This window comes from Amblyomma mixtum, chromosome 1, assembly GCF_055824585.1.
Source record: "Amblyomma mixtum isolate Tamu chromosome 1, ASM5582458v1, whole genome shotgun sequence".
Taxonomy (NCBI): Eukaryota; Metazoa; Arthropoda; class Arachnida; order Ixodida; family Ixodidae; genus Amblyomma; species Amblyomma mixtum.
Genome location: NC_143012.1, coordinates 156,599,303 through 156,618,635, shown reverse-complemented (window position 1 = coordinate 156,618,635; position 19,333 = coordinate 156,599,303). Strand labels below are relative to the sequence as shown.

The following is a 19,333-nucleotide window of genomic DNA, read 5'->3' as shown; positions in this document are numbered from 1 at the left end:
TCGTCCCCACGAAGACCAGCAAAAATTGGAGGCTCGCGCTGGAGTGTGGTGATGGTCTAAGTGGGGTGTCCAGAAGATGGGGAAGGACCGGGTTGGCTCATCATTGCTGGCTCCAGACGGTTCGAATCGAGGGGAAGAAGAACGGGGGGCCCATCGGGAGTATGAGTGGTGTTGTCGCTGACGGTATCCATCGGTGCGGATGGTACGAGCAGTTGGCGACCGGAACGTAGCTGCAGTCTGGCAGCGGAGAGGACGCAGGGATCTAGAGCACACTCCACCACTTGGGAGACGGGAGACAGTGCGCAGGATGGAGCGAGCTTTAATAGCACCCGCAAATATGGCGACCAACCCTTCGAAGATGAAGATGAGCGATGATGATGGATATGTACAGATGAAGACGAAGGTCGCATATTGTGCTTACATTACTACTACTGCATGCGGCTCTTCCACAGGCAAAGCAGTGCTATGAGCACTAAAAGCTGCCATGGAACGTTAGAACCTTCCATTGTAGGCAAAATTCTTACAGTATTTATTACACTCGTTTAAATACAGGAAGGAGCTCTTTCCTACACCACACCACCACATTTTTATTTATTCCATGGAAGTACGCCCACCCTGACAGGTTTCAAGTCCGACTTACCAGGTTGCATTACGCAACTGTCATACAAAACCACATTAGCATCCAGCTCCCACTTCTCCTGCACATCACAATTGCCCAATGCCCTTTTTGACAGTCCTTTGAAGAATGTCCCCAAAAAACACGGCATCACGACAATACACAAAGCAGTGATCAATAGTTGCTGGCTGCTGACACAAGCGAGAGTTCACAGACCATGTCACCAAAGTCCCTTTTTCGCGAAGCCACGTTTTTACACGTAAGGTTAACGTGTGAAGTTTAAAAAAGAAAGTCAACGTGCTAATTAGTCAACTTATTTGGCGTAATATGTGTGGCTGCAGTTATTTTCAGCTCCTTATTGCGTGCAAACGTAGCAGCAGCAGCTACATGCTCACGCGGAAAAGCAAAGTCGTTGAGAAGGTCCGTTCAGGCCTGGCGGGCATGCCAATTTATTCCGAGCATCGACGTGCAATGACTTATCAAACCTCTCGGAAAATTACAAGTGTCAGAACAACAGCGTGCACCTTTTACTATTTTAGCGCTCCGAACACTGGTTGAGACCACGGCTTATTCTTACATCGTGGTGCAAAGTAGGCACCGGAGCATAAATTGCTGGAATAATGTGCTAGGTAGCTTCATAACCTGCGATCTGGCAATATGTAAGCGCACTGACGTGGTCACTGAAGAGTGAGAGACTCTGAAAGAAAGAGAAACAGAATAACGAGGAATTATAAATGGGAGCTATCGTCTTTCTTTTTTATCGTGCACATTGGTACACCGCATGTTTGTTACTTGGGTTTTTTTCGTTTTGCTTTCCTTTTTGCAGTGTTGTTAGGAGTCATAGAAAGTGCTCGAAGCCAACGCGCGCTTACGCTCACAGCTTGACACACTACATGAAGCCTGCGATGGAACGAGCCTTTCATATTTCATAGCTCTTTGCTGTATCTCAGTGTCTTCGAGCCCATATTTTGCACTTTGCCGACAAAAGCCTGGGTTCTGCCCTTCACTCTCGCTGGTAGCACGTTTGTTAGTCACTCATATTGCCGCAATTTTATTTACCGCACCGGATAACGATCAGAGGCAGGTAACGACCACTCATCCGGGAAATGAAAAATGAAAAAGTCGAATTTTCCGTTTAATGTATAAATAGCTGTTAACAAACACAATTTTTTTTTTCAAGAAAGCCTTTACTTGCCAATGCCCAAGATCCCTCTTTTCAGACTGCCAGCACTCTCGAAAAAGATACGCCGTCCCCCCCCCCCCCCCCCCCTTTCCTCAGTGCCTTCGGCGCTTAGTTCATTTATTTCGTGCATTCCTTTGGGGTACGCACAAAGGAATGCATGAAAACATTAAGAGTTATTGATGTGTAACGGCATGACAGAAATTCTTGTGAATTCGCAGCTGAATCTTTTGTGGAATATTTCTGCATAGAGGTAATCGGCGAGAAAAAGTCACTTGAGCGGCTGGTCGCCAGTGATATAAGGAAATCTTTTGTATCATTGCAAAATACTCTGTTCTTAGCTTCTATCGCTGAAAGACGTGAATGCCTGACTTCGTGGTGACTCTCTAATGTGTCACAATGAATGCATGAACATGACACCAGAAACTCAGCGGTCACTGTGCGACCGCACAACGGCACTGGCAAGACGGAGGTATTATGTGACTGACAATATCATATGACGCGCAGTGACTAAAAGTGAAATCAGAGACAAATTTACTGAATGAATGCATAAACGCAGCAGCAGTTAACCGGCAAAGAACGGAGTACCGCGTAGAGCCTTGGACCGAACGGTAGGCTGCAGAAACATTCAGAAAAAATAATTATTAAATAACTAATAATCAATATTACCTTTAGATCCTACATCGTCACGAGCCCTCTAAATTAGCTGGAGGGGCAATAATCTCTCTTTTCGGAACACAGTGACTGTTCGCTCATTACCGTGTCTCCTGCTCTGCCATGACTTGCCAGTGAACTCTGACTTGAAAGAGTAGCGATCGGCACTGGAACACTGTAGCGTGTGACTGGCACGGTAGCAGTAGCTGGCACACCGGTGAGCGTCACCGATGAGTCACCAAACTGCAGCTATTACGGTTATGAATGCCGCAGATTTTTATTTCAAGGGCAAAGTAAAAAACCTCGATATTTCTCGCGGAGCTACCGTCCTTCAGTGGCTCTGTCGCTTGTTCCGTCATGAAAAGCAAGCGAATGCACTTCAAGTGGTTGGTTTCAACTGCCATTGGGTATCGTCCCATGAACATTTAAAAATTAAGCACCTTGTTACGTCTCGCCTTCGTCCTGGGGAAGACAACGACATGGCAGCAGCGAAACGCCGACAAACCCCGAGACACGCGTTGGGTGAGTGCCTGGATTGCCACGGAAGCCGCGTCCGTCTGCCCGGTTGAGCGAGCGTTTCCCCTACACCGAGTGTGAACGCGCGTTCGTAATGCGCGGGAACGCCGCTCATGGACATTCCGGCGTCTACGCTACGGTGATGGCATCGCCCCCCCCCCCTCTCCCAGCGCGTGACGGCGGTGTGATCTCTCGGGAGTGTGTGTGTGCGTGTGTGTCTGTGATTGGTGCCAGTGAGAACTTCCTTCCCCTGCAGGCCCGGCCCCCATCTAGGGACCCTAGGGAAGGGAACTCTTTAAAACCCCGGCAGCGGCACGGCCGAGGAGCTCTTTCTCATCGAATGATCTCCTGATGAGCTCTCGTGATGCAGCGTTCCTGCAGCTCACTGGTAAATATGTAAATTCCTGTATAAAGTCCTCTCTCATTGTCTTTTTCCAGCAGCCTCGTCTCAGACGTCCCTCATTCCCTCTCCGGCACACGACCATGCTACCTCGTATTTAACAAACTGGTGGTAGCGGTGGGATGCTGCTACCTCGTCTTTAACAAACTGCATTTATGGTGCACGAAGCATAAACATACATAGAAGTGTAATATCGACCGCACTCACTCACAGCCGAGTTATATAGGTTTCTCAATCCCTAAAGTCCCTAGATAGAGGTCGGCCTCGCCGGGAGTGGTCTGAACGTTGACACACGCGCACAACCTCATACTTTCTCTCACTTGTGGACACGCCCCTGTCACGAGTTTGAGCTTGAGAGTGAGATTAATGCCGTCGAGGTCGCGTCGACTGCAGTGAGTGATAATCTCTGGCCTGCTGATGGTTCCCGCGTGCTGCCGACACCTGTTTTCCTTCAGATAACACGCGACGCGCAAGGCCGGGATGCGAGGTCGGGAAAAGGGCAGAAAGTGGTCATTTGTCCTTAGAGATGTTCGCAATAGTTGGCGAAGACTCCTGACACACCGTCGCGGTGCTAGGGACGCCGAAGAGCCGCCGGAAACGAGACGCTTTGTCCCCCGACATGGTCGCGGATATTGGAGAAGAAGACGTCCGACTGCTCGCCGCGACATTTCTCCACACGTGAGCCGACACCAGAAATTGGGCGCTTTGGGTCCAAACTTCAGCCCATCGTTCTTCTGGGTCCCGCACTCCGACGAAGCAAAACACGTTGCCCTCTATTAGTGGTTCTTTACGACAGGCCTTGGAGCAATCGTCGTCGAGTAGACAGGAGGTACTTGGAGCCACCCAGGAGGAACATGTGTGCTGGCCATTGCCAAGCGAGACCTGCTCCCGCCTTTCTTAACAAAGCGTGCTCGGAGGTTATCGAACAGAATGCCGGCGCGCTCGGCAGTGCTCAATTCAAAGCTGATAGCAAACTTTCGAGATATTTGATTTAGCACTCGCCCTCCCTGTTTCTAGCCCTTTGTCCCAGTATATTGAGCTAGTTTTTTTTTTTTTTTAAATTAGTCATGAACCTACAAATACCCCAGCTTTCTGCCTTGACTTCGAGATACGGCATGCAATTTAACCACTACAGACTCGAACAACGCATAATCGGTTCCGCCTGGGTGCGATAATCAAGATCAATGTGGTCGCATCTTGCTACACAAACAAAGCAATAAAGCCGCGTGCGTCCAGATTTTAGTAATTTTCAAACATTACAACGCTTTGCGTCACTACCCCCTCTCTTCAAGAAACATCAACCCGATGCTTTACTGCGAAATGTAGCCAAAAAACACTGAGAGTACAAAAACAATCACTGAGAATGCAGACAATTACAATTTGCGCAAAATAAGGCTTTAAGTGCGCAACAAGCATGTGCACACAACTTCAGGGCGGGGGCGGCACCACTATGATGTGTCGCGCCGTCGGCGGCCGCATCGTAGTCAAGCTCTCCAAACAGACAAATGATCATGTACGAGCCTAAGTAGCGGCGTAGAAGCTTTGGGCGTCCACTGCCACACACGCTCACTCGGCGCTGCAAGCGCGCGATGGCGACGGACGAGCGGCGGATGGGGTACGGCAATTTTTGCCCATAACCACAGAAATTCATATGAACCCTCACGAATTTTGCTGCGAATCATCTGGACTCCGTGGACACCACTCTTGTCAAGGTGGGACCATTCTTCGTCAATTTAGGGTCAATTCCTTGTCGCGTCTAGTGGCATCAGCACTAAACCTAACGGCTGCGCCAGTGCGCTACCGCGAGGCAGTAGCCCTACCAGCCAATATAGCCGCTCTACAAACTCAGTGAGGATACGATCCCGAGACTATGGCTTGGTCCACGATCTCTGCCGTCCCAAATGAAGGATTGCCATAGGGGGATTCTCTGTGGCATGAAAATCTCTCTCCAAGCTCGGCGTAATGGCGTCCAGCGCGCAGATACGTCTCAGGGTGAGGGTGGTAAGCCAACACAGAAGTGGAACCCCATACCACTTCCAAGGTACCACTTGGACGATTATCAAGTCGTCCTCAAACCCAGGACCCCGGTGGCCGTCCGGGGTCTGTTATAATGCGGCCAGTTGATAGAAGCGCTCAATGCCCTACTGGATGAGTCGGCAGCAGCCACTCTCACTCTGGTCCCTTCAGGGGAGCACGGGCATCCTGAATGCCGGCTTGGCAGACAGCCTCTTTGGCGACTTTCAACACGCTTCCCGAAAGGCTCCACTTGTTTGCAATGGTGTTATCACCGTAGCGAACTCTTCGACCATTGTGTCACTGCAACATAAGATTCAAAGGCGAGCCAGGGAGGTCATCCACATCAGAAAATACGGCACCTCCAACGCGGCAGAGCATAAATTTGCCGGGAAGACGTGCCTAGGTATGTTCACTACAACTCAGAAATTGTCTTGGTTCGGGGATACAAGAGAACCTTTCCAGCCTGTGTACAGTGCGCCACGGTTGGACACCGGGCGGACACTTGTCCCCACTCGAATAGCGAAAACTGCTGCCCATGTGGCCAAAAAGTGTCGGTAGTGCAGCGGGTGCGAGCCCCTGATGACTGCGAGCCTAAGCGTGCAACGGGTGGACGTGCGCATACAACCAATTGTCGTGAGTGTGCGGGCAAATTCCATCGGCTCCAGACGCTGACCTACGAAGTGCTCCCGCAAGAGTCTGTTCGCTCCTCCAGGCGGCAGGCAGCCTCCGAAATCGTCCACGTTACCAGGATGAAGCCCTACCACGTCCGCTAGGACTTATTCGACCAACTGTGGCGCCACACGCTCTGTTTCGATTCCGCAGCTCCTTGCCTCTCCCTGCGGAATCGGGCCGATGCCCTTTCAAAGAGGGGGACAATGTTCTACTGCAAGCTATTTACTGGCGCTGCCTGCGGAGTGACAGCACGCGCTGGTCTTCCTCGTCTTTTGACAATCAATGGTGCTTTTGACAATGTAAGTCATGAGGCTATCCTTACGGGCATGAACGACCTGGACTGCGGGAGGAGAGTCTACGGCTACGTCAAAGCCTTCCTCTCAAACAGAACGGCAACGATTGGCCTGGAGGAGCTCAGATCAGACAAATTCTTTACTCCAAACAAGGGAACACCTCAAGGATCGGTCATCTCCCCTACGCTCTTCCACATAGCCATGATTGGAAATTGGCAAAACAGTTAAAAGCAATCGACGGCATACACCATTCCATGTATGCCGACGACATCCCCATCTCGGTCAGCACAGGCTCGCTCGGAGAGCAAGAAGAGAAATTACAAAAGGCAGCCACCTGCGTACAAAACTACGTCAGAGCAAGAGGGCTAGCATGCTCCACCGAGAAATCCGAGCTCCTAATAGTTTGGAGAGGAAAACAAAATCGCACAGTCCCCACTAGCGACGACTTAAAGTTAAAAGTCTACATCGAGGGGAAGTCGATACCAGAAAAAACACTCATCAGAATCTTGGGGATGTGGATACAGTCAAACCAACGCTGCACCCACACCCTCGCCGTGCTCAAAGCTTCCACACTACAAGTGGCCCGCATGATCACGCGCATCTCACACAAACGTCATGGCATGCGAGAGGAGGACACATTCAAGCTGGTTAGAAGCCTGGTAGTCAGCCGAGTGACATACAGCCTCCCCTACTACAATCCCATCAAGAGTGAGGTACAACAGGCGGACGTGATTCTACGCAAAGCCTACAAAACCGCACTCCACCTTCCTCACAGCACTTCAATCGAAAATCTCCTAGCCCTAGGACTACACAACACTTTCGATGAATCGAGACAGGCACAACTAGTATCCCAACTGCGCAGACTACAGCAGACCCCACCTCGCAGGGAGCTGCTAAAGAAACTGGGCCGCGCCGATCAAATTCGAATGATACAGAGGACAGAAACAATATCGGACGAATATCGCAACACACTAAATGTAACGCCCATACCCAGGAACATGGATCCCAACCTACACAAAGCACGCAGGGAGGCAAGGGCTGAATACCTACAAAAGACATTAGCACTCCATGAAACGACGGTATACGTGGACGCAGCCACATATGCCAGAACAGCGGTGCAGCACAACAACAATGCGGTAACAACTGTGATTGACTCGACCCTACGCGAGATCACCAGCGCATCACTTCAAGATTGTACGATAGTCGAGGCTGGGGAAGCGGCCGTTGCTCTAGCGGCAGCGGAGGGCTATCGATCTAAACGGTCTCTAACAATCCTTAATGACTCACAAACAGCATGCCGCAACTACCTACGCGGCAGAATAGGGCACAGAGCGTTCCGCATACTGCGCTCTGGGGGTCACATAACACAATGACAACCAAACGAAGAACCAATCAGGCATACTATAGTATGGACGCTGGGACACGCGGGAGTAACAGGGAACCAAGAGGCGGACAGGATAGCTCGAGGGTTGTTGGGTCTGGGGCATCCCACCGCTGCCACCACTGTTGGGTTTTTGGCATCCCACCGCTGCCACCACTGTTGGGACTGGGGCATCCCACCGCTGTCGCCACTGTTGGGACTGGGAGTCTGAGCCAGGAAACGGTCGAGGCGACGGTGAGTAAAAGGACGTTTATGTACAGTATGTACAAGGGCTTTTACATGATACAAGGGTCAAGAGCACCACTGGCAGGCACACAGAAGAAGGGCGGCCCCGGCGGCGAGCGTAGCTCCGGCGTGATGGCTCTTCTGCTGCCCGTCTGCTCCTCGGGTGCAGCGCGGCTCCGTTTTTATAGCCGCTGGTAACGGTTACGGCAGCCAGCCGTTCAAATCCTCCAATCACTGGCCACCGTTCAAATTAGACCAATGGTCGAGAACCGGCGAGCTTCGGAGGAGTTCGCACCGACGGAGAGGAGGAGAGGAGGAAGGGTCCGTGTCGGCGCCGCGGCGGCGGGATGAGTCACGCTGCATGTCGCGACTTGTCCGAGAAAGTCTGGGCCTGCTTTGAGCGCCGGCGGGCGCGCAGCGCTGGTTTAGACAGGCCCGCCAGCGAAATGTGGGCTCCGGCACTACAGGGTACACTTATTAACGAGCATCCAAAGTAGGCAACCTCGAGGGGAACGAACCTGTACCCCAAGATTATTCGGCGATACTAAACTATTACAAGGGCTGCAGAAAGCGGTATCCACCACCACACAACTCCCTTAGCAAAGAGGACTCTGTCACGTGGAGGCAGCTACAAACGGGCTCGTACCCGAACCTACACGTACTCAACAAAATGTATCGCACGCAGTACACTGACAAATGCCCTTGGTGCCAAGAACCACCCACGCTGTGCAACATAACATGGGCATGCCAGAGGATAAGCGTGGTACCCGTTATAACAAACCCGAGTGCGGAGCAATAGGCGCGAGTGCTCTCCAGTGATCGCCGAGTCGACCAAGAAGGTCTCATTCGGCGAGCACAACTGGCAGCAGCTTCCAGCGGAGCCCTGTACCAAGGGCAACCGACCTTTTTACAAGTATATGGACGAAGCCATCTGAAAACCGCAGAAGAAAAACAAATCTAGACTTTAATAAGATTTTTCACTCACTCACTTCCCCGGTTCGAGGGTGGGTTGGCTGAGTGTGCTGGCTGTGCAAGTCCTGGTGTGTCCTTCTGCCCTTTCTGCTGAAGATGTGCCGGCTCTCGGCGACAATGTCATCCATATAAAACTACAGAACACTAGTACGTTACTCAACTTGATTCAAGGAAAGCTACAGATCAGTGGTAACTTGAACCGACAATTAATGCCATTTACAAAAGCATAAAAAGAAGGTAGGCGCAAAAACTGCATAACCAGAAATGCAGGCTTTACAGTCAGCACAAATAATGTTGATGAAGCTTCTTACACCAATGTCTTTACAGGAATGTTTATTACAACAGTGCCGTTATATGTGAAAATGATTAAGTATTCTTGGATCCGTAAATAACAGCACTGAGCCAGCATTGTTAGTTGAAAATGTTCAGGGGACGTTAGGTTCATTCGTTGACGTTACGCGTGTTTGAGATAAATTTGTTATAAAATTATTATGTTTTCTTTCATTTACCAGTGCTTTGCAAAGTTTGTTGTTGTAGAGGTTAGAGATATACTAATTAAAACAGATTTTTCCAGTAGAGGATGCCCAGGAAGATCTGTCACATTATTTTAGATAAGGGTATTCTATTTCAACGATGAACAAAGAAATTTGCCCTTGGTCCTAAGTCCCCAGCAGCTGCGGAGAAACTGACCCAGGCACCAAGGCGGCGGTCAGACCTGTGACACGGCGGTTGTTGCTAAGTCTCTGGCTACGGACAGGCCGCCACTGGAAACTAAATCTGGCAACGTTCGACGCTAGAACCTTATCAAGTGAGGTTTGTATTCAAGTGGTGTTTGAGGAACTAGCGGACATTAAATAGGATGTCATATTTCTTAGTGAGGTAAGGAAGACAAATATAGTATATGGGGTTTTAATGTACCAAAGCAACTCAGGCCATGATGAATGCCGTAGTGGAGGGCTCCCGAAATTTCGACCACCTAGGGTACTTTAACGTGCACTCCGATCGCACAGTGCAAGGGACTGTAGAATTTCGCCTCCATCGAAATTCGACCACCGCATCGGAATCGAACCCGCACCCTTCGCGTAAGCAGCCGAGCGCCATAACCATTAAGCCATCCAAGCGGCTGGCTAGCACAGATGGGGTGTATGCAGTGCTAAGGGGTGGGCAGGTTCTATCGTGAATTAGCGGAGAGACGAGATCAAGGGGCGGGATTCCTCATCGACCGGGATATAGCTGGCAACATAGAGTAATTCTATAGTATTAACGAGAGTGTGGCAGTTATTCTAATTATACTTAATAAGAGGTCCAAACAGAATGCAATAAAGGCCTACGCCATGATGATCAGATCGTCAAAAGCTTCTATGAAGACCCGGAATCAGCAATGAGCAAAGTGAAAACACAGTGTAATGTACTGGTGGATGACTTCAATACGAAGATAGGCAAGAAGTAGGCTAAAAACCAGATGGTGTACGGCTATGACATATCCTCCAGGAAGAGCAGGAGGGAGTTATTAGTAGAGTTCGCAGATAAAATAGTTTACGAATCATGGGTACCATCTTCCAGAAACGAGAGAACAAGAAGTGGACGTGGAAAAGCCCCAATGTTGAGACCAAAAATGAAATAGATGTACTGTGCGCTCACCCTGGCATCGTGCGGGATATGGAAGTCTCCGGAAAAATGCGTTGTAGCATCCACAGGATGGTAGGGTCTCGAATTAGCTTACTTGGAGAACCGTAAGAAACTGGTGAAACGGAAGCCCGTTAAAGAGTTACCGGTGAGAGGGAAGGTAGAGGAATTCAGGATATCGCTGAAGAACAGATATCCGACTACAACTAAAGACGGCAACCTTAATCTTCAAGCAATGAGCGATAATCTCACAGCTATCATTACCCTGTGCGCAGTAGAACTGGGTGGTAGGGTGGTTCGTCAGAATGCCTGCAAGCTCTCTCAGGAGCGTCTAACAATACAGACGGGGTATACAGGGTGTTTCACCTAAGACTTTCTGCAATTTTTAAAAATAAGCTATTTGAATTAGATGAGCGCTTTTTCTGGCATAGCATTGTCAGTGATGTAGTACATCATAATGCAGCTAAGACGTGCTAACTAGCAGGCTTGTTAACCAATATTTAATAGTTAACTTTTAAACTATTACCGTTGGGCTCCTTAATTATTGAGAAGCATGTAGCCCACCGTGAGTAATGTCCATATCCGTTTTTAGAATTTCGAGAACGCGATTATCCTCGGTGCTGTGGCCCAACACATTTTGGCTATCTCGACGAGTTAGGTTCACTGGAGAGGTTGCTTTGCCTGCAAGCTTCTCAAACCGCATGTATTTTGGCGCGATGTTGGCGAAATTTGTTGGGCCACAGCGCCGAGGATAATCGCGTTCTCGAAATTCTAAAAACGGATATGGACATTACTTACGGTGGGCTACATGCCTCTCAATAATTAAGGAGCCCAACGGTAATAGTTTAAATGTTAACTATTAAATATTGGTTAAAAATCCTGCTAGTTAGCACGTCTTAGCTGCATTATGATGTACTACATCACTGACAATGCTATGCCAGAAAAAGCGCTTATCTAATTCAAATAGCTTATTTTTAAAAATTGCAGAAAGTCTTAGGTGAAACACCCTGTATATGACAGAGCTATGAAAGTTAATCAATAAGTGCAAGATAACCGACATAAGGAAGTTTAATATGGAGAGAATGGAGCATGCTCTACAGGTTGGAGTTGCCCTAAAAGCAGTGAAGAGGAAACTAGGGATATGGATAAATCAGATTTGTGCGGTAAGAGACAAAGACTGCAATGTAATTAGCGATATAGAGAAAATAGTTAAAGTAGCCGGAGATTTCTACACAAGTCTACAGAGCAGCCAATGTTATCAGAACATAAATAAGACAGGCACTAACGCACAGCAATGATACATCCCACCAGTAACAAAAAGGAAGTAAAGAAAGCCTTAGGAGCAATGCAAAGAGGCAAATCATCTGGTGAGGATCAGATAACAGCAGATCTGTTGAAGGACGGAGGGGAGATTGCGCTAGATAAACTAGCCACCCTACATACGCAATGCCACATGACCTCGAGTGTACCAGAAGCCTGGAAGAATGCTAACATCATCTTAATCCGTAAGAAAAGGGACGTGAAGGACTTGAAAAATTACAGACCAACCAGCTTGCAGTTCGTTTCCTATAAGATATTTACTAAGGTAATCGCTAATACAGTCAGCACAACCTTAAACTTCAAACATACAAATGATCCGCTAGGCTTTCGTAAAGGATACTGGACAATAGACTATATTCGCACTATAAATCAGGTGATAGAAAAGTGCGCAGCATATAACCAACCCTACATATAACCTTCATAGATTAAGAGAAAGATTTGACTCAATGGAATATTTAGCGGTCGTGCAGGCATTGCGGAATCAGAGTGTAGAAGGGCCTTACGTAAAAATATTTGACGATATCTGTAACAAATGCACCTCTACCATAGTCGTGCACAAAGTCTGCTGTAAAATTCCAATAAAGAAGAGTGTCAGGCAGGGGGACACGATTTCGCCAACGCTATTCGTAGCTTGTTTGCGGAGGCATTTCGAGGCCCGGATTGGAACAGTTGCGGATAAGCATTTATGGAGAATGGAAAATGCCGAAACCTGGAAGCTAACGAAAAGGGTTCAGCTCAAGTTCAGGACAGCGCAGCGAGCTATGGACAAAAAAGGGCAGCGCAGCGAGCTATGGAAAGAAAAATGATAGGTGTACCGTTATGAGACCGGAAACGAGCAGAGTGGGTGAGGGAACGAACGCGGGTTAATGACATCGTACTCGAAATCCAGAGGTAGGAATGGGCTTGGGCAGGGCATGCAATGCGAAGGCAAGATAGCCTCTGGTCCCTAAGGGAACAGTGGTTACGAAGCGTAGGCAAACGTAGCAGGGAGCGGCAGAAGGTTAGGTGGGCGGATGAGATTAAGAAGTTTTCCGGGATGCAGTGGCCGCAGCTGGAACTAGGCAGGGTTAATTGGAGAGACATTGGACAGGCCTTTGCACTGCAGCGTGCGTAATCAGGCTGATTATAAAAATGATTTTATTTTCAATTTTCATAAGTTCAGAAATATTTGTGAAAGTACACATATCACATATTCAAAAGATGTATTACAGAAAAACAGTGAAGGCTAAACTAAGAGCTTAGTGCAGTCATGAAGAATATCCCGGTGTCGGCACAAAACTGCATAACACGTGCTAACTTAGTCACTGCGTAATCTGCGTGTGCATCCTAAAGCATAGAAGAGCTTGAAAATATTCGACAAAACTATGAAAGGGCAGGCTTGGTGGCACACGCCATCAAGCCTGCCCTTTCATAATTCTACCGCTTCGTTTGTAAGTGGATGTCCATCCATGTCTCCAGCTTCTACGGGCTATGTAGTCGCACACACATACCTGTACCAGCGTCGAAGGATGATGACTGCGGTCGGCTTGGCACCCCGCGCGTTCTTCACTCCATGGAGGACGTAGAGCAGCATGTAGCCGCTGCAAGGAGAGAGGTGTCATTTCATTGGAATTATAACTCCTCGTGGAGCTACCAAATCACAGTCCGTCGCACTCATGACTGCTTATAACTGGACAATGTGTAAGCTTGGGCGAGTTGGTTGTACATTATCGGAACAGCGCAATAAATGCGGACGTGAAAAGAGGTACACAAGCAGGGCACTTCATCGTTTCTAGTTGCTTGCATGGTGTTTAAAAAGGAAAAGAATCCATCACCTTGAGCACGCACGAACCCGGGTGCGCCATTTCGGAGGCATGTGAGGGGATGTTGATAACTGGAGCTTCTGCCGCAAACTTAGGATTTCACGCGTTCTGCCGAAAGCTCAGAATGTTTAGTTTTGCAAACTATAGATTTAAATTCCTATTGAAGTTTTTAGGTGTTAACACAGGTGTTTTTGTAAGGGTCTATTACCTTCCGTGAGAGAGTCTCTGCGTCAGTTACACTGTGTTATGTATGCCATACCAGCACTGGCCATCAGAACTAGAGTGCTGCACGGGCCGCATGTGAAGCCCGAGACTGAGACTCTAAGTCCGAGCCCTGCCTACGCCCGCTATAATATTACTCTACTGATACCGGACGCGGCCCACCAAGCTCGACGTGAGGCCCGGTCAGGCCCTGGCCTGTTCCAGCAGCACCTCAAAAGATAAATTTCTCACTCGGAGAAAGTATTTTCCTGCTACAGAAGTAAAGAAGTATCCAGTAAAGGCGCTAAAATCGCCAGCACACTTCAAAAAAATGGTTTAGTGAACACAAAAACAAGGCAAAATATGGTGGGTTCGCTTTCTCCGCTTTCTGATCAGGGATCTTTAGGCTTAAAGATTATTGAAAAAGAATTTTGCAAGTAAAAAGGTAACCGCCGGCCCTTAAGGGTAACGGAGTGGTTTTCAAGAGAAGGCGAGTGAAGCAGGGGGCGACAGAAAGTTAGTTGGGTGGATGAAATTAAGACGCTTACGGGGATACGGTAGCTGCAGCTTGCACAGGACAGCGTTAATTGGAGAGGCATGGGAGAGTCCTTTTCCCAGCAGTGGGTGTGGCTGGGCTGATGATAATGTGTTTTTGGGAAGCGAAGGCATACATTCGAAGACTAGCTTGGAACAAATGGCTACCAGTAGAGCATTCGAATGAAGGTCGTTCTCCAGCAGTTCTGATGACATTTCAAATGCCCAGTCAAGAGTGGTAACACAAAACCGAGTATTTAGCATTACAGGTAAACCAGCGGCCATTATCCTGCTAGCGCAAGGAAGAACCGAGAAAAGTTTGACAGCCACTGCAGGTTGAGTTTTAGTTGATAAAGCTGAGTCCTTTTGCGATTGTTCGTACTCGCAAATGTGACCATAGATTTCTAATCGGGCGTACAAGTGCAGAGCGAGATCAGTGAAGTGCCGCGGGCGTCGTACTGTTTTAAATAACCGCACGTTGTGGTGTCACTTTGTTCGTAAGCAGCAGATCAAAGGCATGATACCATTGTTATTGCTCTATTATGTTGCCTACTTTTCTATTATTACCATCCGCCTGTCTGATTGAAGCGACTGACTGCAATGATAACAACGTCTTGGAGCCATAAGAATGTCCGCACCAACAAAAAAATCAGGATGGAATGAAATTTGAGTGAAATCATTCGAATAGTGTAGTTCGTTTTCGTGGAGCACAAATCGCTATACTGCCATGCACGCATGCAGTAGTAAGGCCCGTCACTCTGAATCATTGAAGCACAAAACTTTAGTGCTTGAAGTGTGCCCATTAGCCACGTGCGCTGAGCGATGGTTGTTCACACAGCAACTCGTATTTACTTAAAACCTTCTAGTCCATACCTATTTAGAAATATAAGCTGGGCGCCTCACAAGAACTGCGCTGTCATGGTCATACAAGCGTGCCACTACAGCATGCAACAACTGGGTGAGGGGGGAGCCCTTAAGTGCCTCCTTAAGGGCACGACGCGACAACGTTAATGGGTTATTGCCCATCATTAAGGAACTGGTCATTCACAGCTTTACATTCCTAGTTCCCTGGAGTCCTCATACCACTCCTGGTGCAAAGGTACAGCGGTTAAGGGATGCGCCACTGCCCTGGGACGGAAGCTGCTGCCACTAGTGGGATTTGGGCGATCCAAGTTGCTATTCCGAAGCAACGTCTCGCGACCAGTCAATAACTGCCACCCGCCGCGGTAGGCAGTTTTCTCTCAATCCGGTTGGCAGGCTGCGATGACGTCACACGGTAACGTGACCTAAGTGGCCCACCTGCCATCTAGTAGGTTGCTCCTGCAGGGATTTTTCGGCCATTTCACGCTCCCGGCCAACAACGCCGACTCCGGCTTTTCAGCGACACGTGGCCCTTAGCGCTATCGCTTTAAAATGCTTGTTCCCATGCTCTGTATATTGCCTACAGCAGAAATGACATTTAGCTACTCTTCTATCTCGTTAGGGCAGAGTAGAATTATGAAAACAACGTTTGAGTGGGCCAGCGAACCAGTCGCAAAATGGAACAAACCACGCGGGCTGCGCTCGCCGATTCTTTGTGTAATAATTAGCGGAACCACCGAGGTGTGGCGTCGATTTCGTGAACGTCGTAAGTGAATTTTAAGGCAGAAGCCGTTAATGCCTCATCATTGTAAGCAGGAGTTGAGCACAGAAATGTCGTGCTTTTCAATTGGTCGAAATGGTCGTGACGTCACAGTGCGCGAATTTCAAGCAAGGCCAATTGTACTTTGGCTAGTAGCCATGCAAGCAATTAAAGGGATGGTTTAGTGGTGCTCCAAGTTAGTGGGAATGAGGTTAGTTAATTAGTTAATTAACCAATTAGTTTAAATAACCCTTCTAGTCATACTAGACAAATAAATAAAATCGAGTAGGAAATTGGTCCAGTTGCGTTGCAAGACGCTGTCGCGTTCCCCACCACCACCACCACCACCTATTAGAGGCAAAGCTTTACATCTTGACCACACAACAGTGACACAAGCAGGAACACCGCGCTTAAGGCTTCCGCCTCACCGCACTTTAGGTCAACAAAGTTCCCCCCTACGTTTTTTTTATCATTACCTGCAGAAGGAGCCAGAAAAAGTGCTCCATTCGGAACATTCAACCAACCCTTCGGACAGCGCGTCCTTTTGGCGTGCACCACGTACCTGAGGAAGAAGAACGTGTCCACGGCCACGTAGGCAGCCGCGGCAAGGGCCGAGTCGTATCGGTCCAGGTACGACAGCGAGGATGCCAGTCCGCCTGCGGTCGAGCAAGAGAAAAAAATTACGGAGGGCAGTTGACTACTTGCGTGCTGTCAATCCGAAAGCGTTTGTGTCTGATCATTTATTAGTTTATTATTAGTACTACTTCGCAACTTGTACTAATGTCTGAAAGGCGTTTAAGTTGAGGTCTTTTGGTGTAAAGGGCTTTAGGCTGAAGGCCTTTATGCCAAGGACACTTACCCTAAAGGTTTTTCAGCCAAACGTATTTGACATAAAAGTCTTTACCCCTAAAGGCCTTCAACCGGAGGGCCTACACCCTGTAGGTATTTGACCAAAAGGTCACTGGGTGTCTTCGATTGCACTGCATAAGAAAGAATTCGTATATCTTTGCCGTCATATCACTTGAATGTTGTTTCAATTACATGATCTGATTTCCTCGGTTTTTGTAACTCCTCGGTATGAGCTGTAAAAGGTGTTTCCTTTATTCGATGCCTTTCATCTTAATAAAGATTGAGTAAAAAGCCAGCGCTCATCGTGCCTTCTCTTCCTTCGTCAATGTCGTTTCTTCGTGCTGTTAACCACTCAAGCGTGTTTATGTATACGGTGGGTCTTCTGTTGACTCTTTTATGGTTTCTATGGCAGCTGGGCTGATGACATCATGAGGTGGCGTCATCCGAGTTTTCTGACCGTTTTGTCTGGACAACAACGTCGGGCTTCATTGCCGATGAGCCATATAATGATTCTGCATTAAAAAATTGGCAGTGGCTTAGAAGTGCTATGCCAAGATATACGTAGCATGAGGTGAGGGAGATGGTGTCGGCATCTTGGTGGACACCTCAACCAGAGGGAAGGCGCATAACTGCCCTTTTGGAACAGTGGACACCTCAACCGTCCTTTAAGCTAAGTGGCAGTAGTGACAGGTGTGCGCTGCATGCGTTGGCATTGACAAGGTTGTGCCAGAAACGCGGCGCTGAAGCCATGGGCCGTCGGCGTTCATTGTGTTCACTGAAGAAAATGAAGAAAAAATAGCGCAAACCATGCACACCACGAGAAGGAATGACGACGAGACACAAGCGCTCTCACAACTGAAATTTTATTGAAGACAGGAAATCGTGCCCGCACCAGTTGCAAGGTAGCTTTCAAAATAAGATGGGCCGACTTTCGGCGGCTGGGTTCCCCTGCGCTGTGTTTGTTGCTGTTTGCGAGACCCTCCTTCAAAAACTGAAGCACGGAACACGCAGAAATACAGGAGAGGACCGCCACAGGACACAGAAGCAACTGGTTGTGCCTTACATGCACAAAACCTCGCACAACTTGAAGAAAGTGGCCAACAGGTATGGCGTGAGTGTCGCCTTTTCGGCTCCTAACAAGCTGTAAAAGTTGTGCCCCCCAATCTGTAGCTCAAGAAGCGGGGTTGCCAGATTAAGCACGATACTCCGTTTACGAAGTGTTCCGTAGGAGTGGTTTACGCTATCCCATTAACGTGTGGGAAACTTTATGTTGGCCAGACGGGCCGATGCATCAACGAGCGTTTGGGGGACCATGTTCGAAATTTATCGGATATGAAAGACAAGTATGCACACTTCGTTGCGCACGTAATCAGCTGCTACGGTTGCGAGGCTCGGTTAAAGGAGACAAAGATTCTTGGCAAGAGCACGGATAAAACTGGACGTGTTAGTCTGGAGGCTTTCTGCACAAAAACATTTGGCTGTAGGTGTGTTAGCACTCCATCTTTATCGCTTTTTTGCCTCCGAGTACAATTTTCTAGATTCTGCTATCAGGTAACTGTTCTTTTTATTTTTGTGATTTTGGGCTGCCTGCCTGTTTCTGCGTTCCGAGATGGTTGCGTTTGTTCACCTTCTCATCCTTGTCACCCTTCTTTCCCCTTGAAACTTCACCACATATAAGGTGCTTCCTGTCTTCAATAAAATTTCAGTTGTGAGTTAGCGCTTGTGTCTCGTCGTCGTTCCTTCTCCTGGTGTGCATGCTTTGCGCTATTTTTTCTCTAATTCAAGTATGCACCAACTAGCCCAAAAAGAGGTGTTAATGTGTTCATTGGCGTTGGCGTTGTCAACGTTTTACACTCCGATCATTTTAAGGAAAGAAAGGCTAGCGCGCGCGGCAAGGCACGCCAGTTGTGCGTAGTGACGTCACATGCTCTTCGTGCATGCGCAGCACGGCTCGCAGCACGGCTCTCCAGGAGACACGCGAAACTGCTCAACCTCGGCCAGTGAAGCTCACGTCCTAACCCATTACTGTCCTTGATCTTCTGCCTTTGCTCGGTAGCAACTGTAAAGCTCCAGCATACCGGCAGTTAAAAGCTCTGCTCTTCTAGTTTCGGCTCAATGAGTGAGCGCAGCTCTCGAGGGCGTTAACCGGTGAGTCTGCCCTCCGGACAGCGAGCTTACAGCCACCTAAGCTTAGCCAAGCCCCACGAACCACAGAAGCTATTTTGCTCCTAATACAGTCATCTATGTGGGCTTAATTCGTAGCGGGATTGATTCATTAAACACATCTTTATTTGTTCAATATTCTCAGAACATGTGGGTGGGCCGCCTAGTCCGGTAGTCCACTGGCTGCTGCTGCTGCGCTGGCCCTCCCCACCAGCCAGTGCTGACGGTCAGGATCATCGCTGAGCAGAATAGCCTCCCACTGCTCCTCCGAGGGATTTGGAATAGGGTCAAC

General features: G+C 48.5%; 1 protein-coding gene across 1 annotated transcript in view; it reads right to left on the bottom strand.

Moving 5' to 3' along the window:
• Positions 1–19,333, bottom strand: part of LOC149369469 (nose resistant to fluoxetine protein 6-like) — a 144,164-nt gene that overhangs the window by 49,742 nt on the left and 75,089 nt on the right. Inside the window, exons 7-8 of the mRNA XM_089577726.1 lie at positions 16,592–16,685; positions 13,362–13,451 (exon numbers count right to left, since the gene is read on the bottom strand). Coding sequence (XP_089433852.1) covers positions 13,362–13,451; positions 16,592–16,685 — 184 coding nt within the window. The remainder of the gene's footprint in view (positions 1–13,361; positions 13,452–16,591; positions 16,686–19,333) is intronic.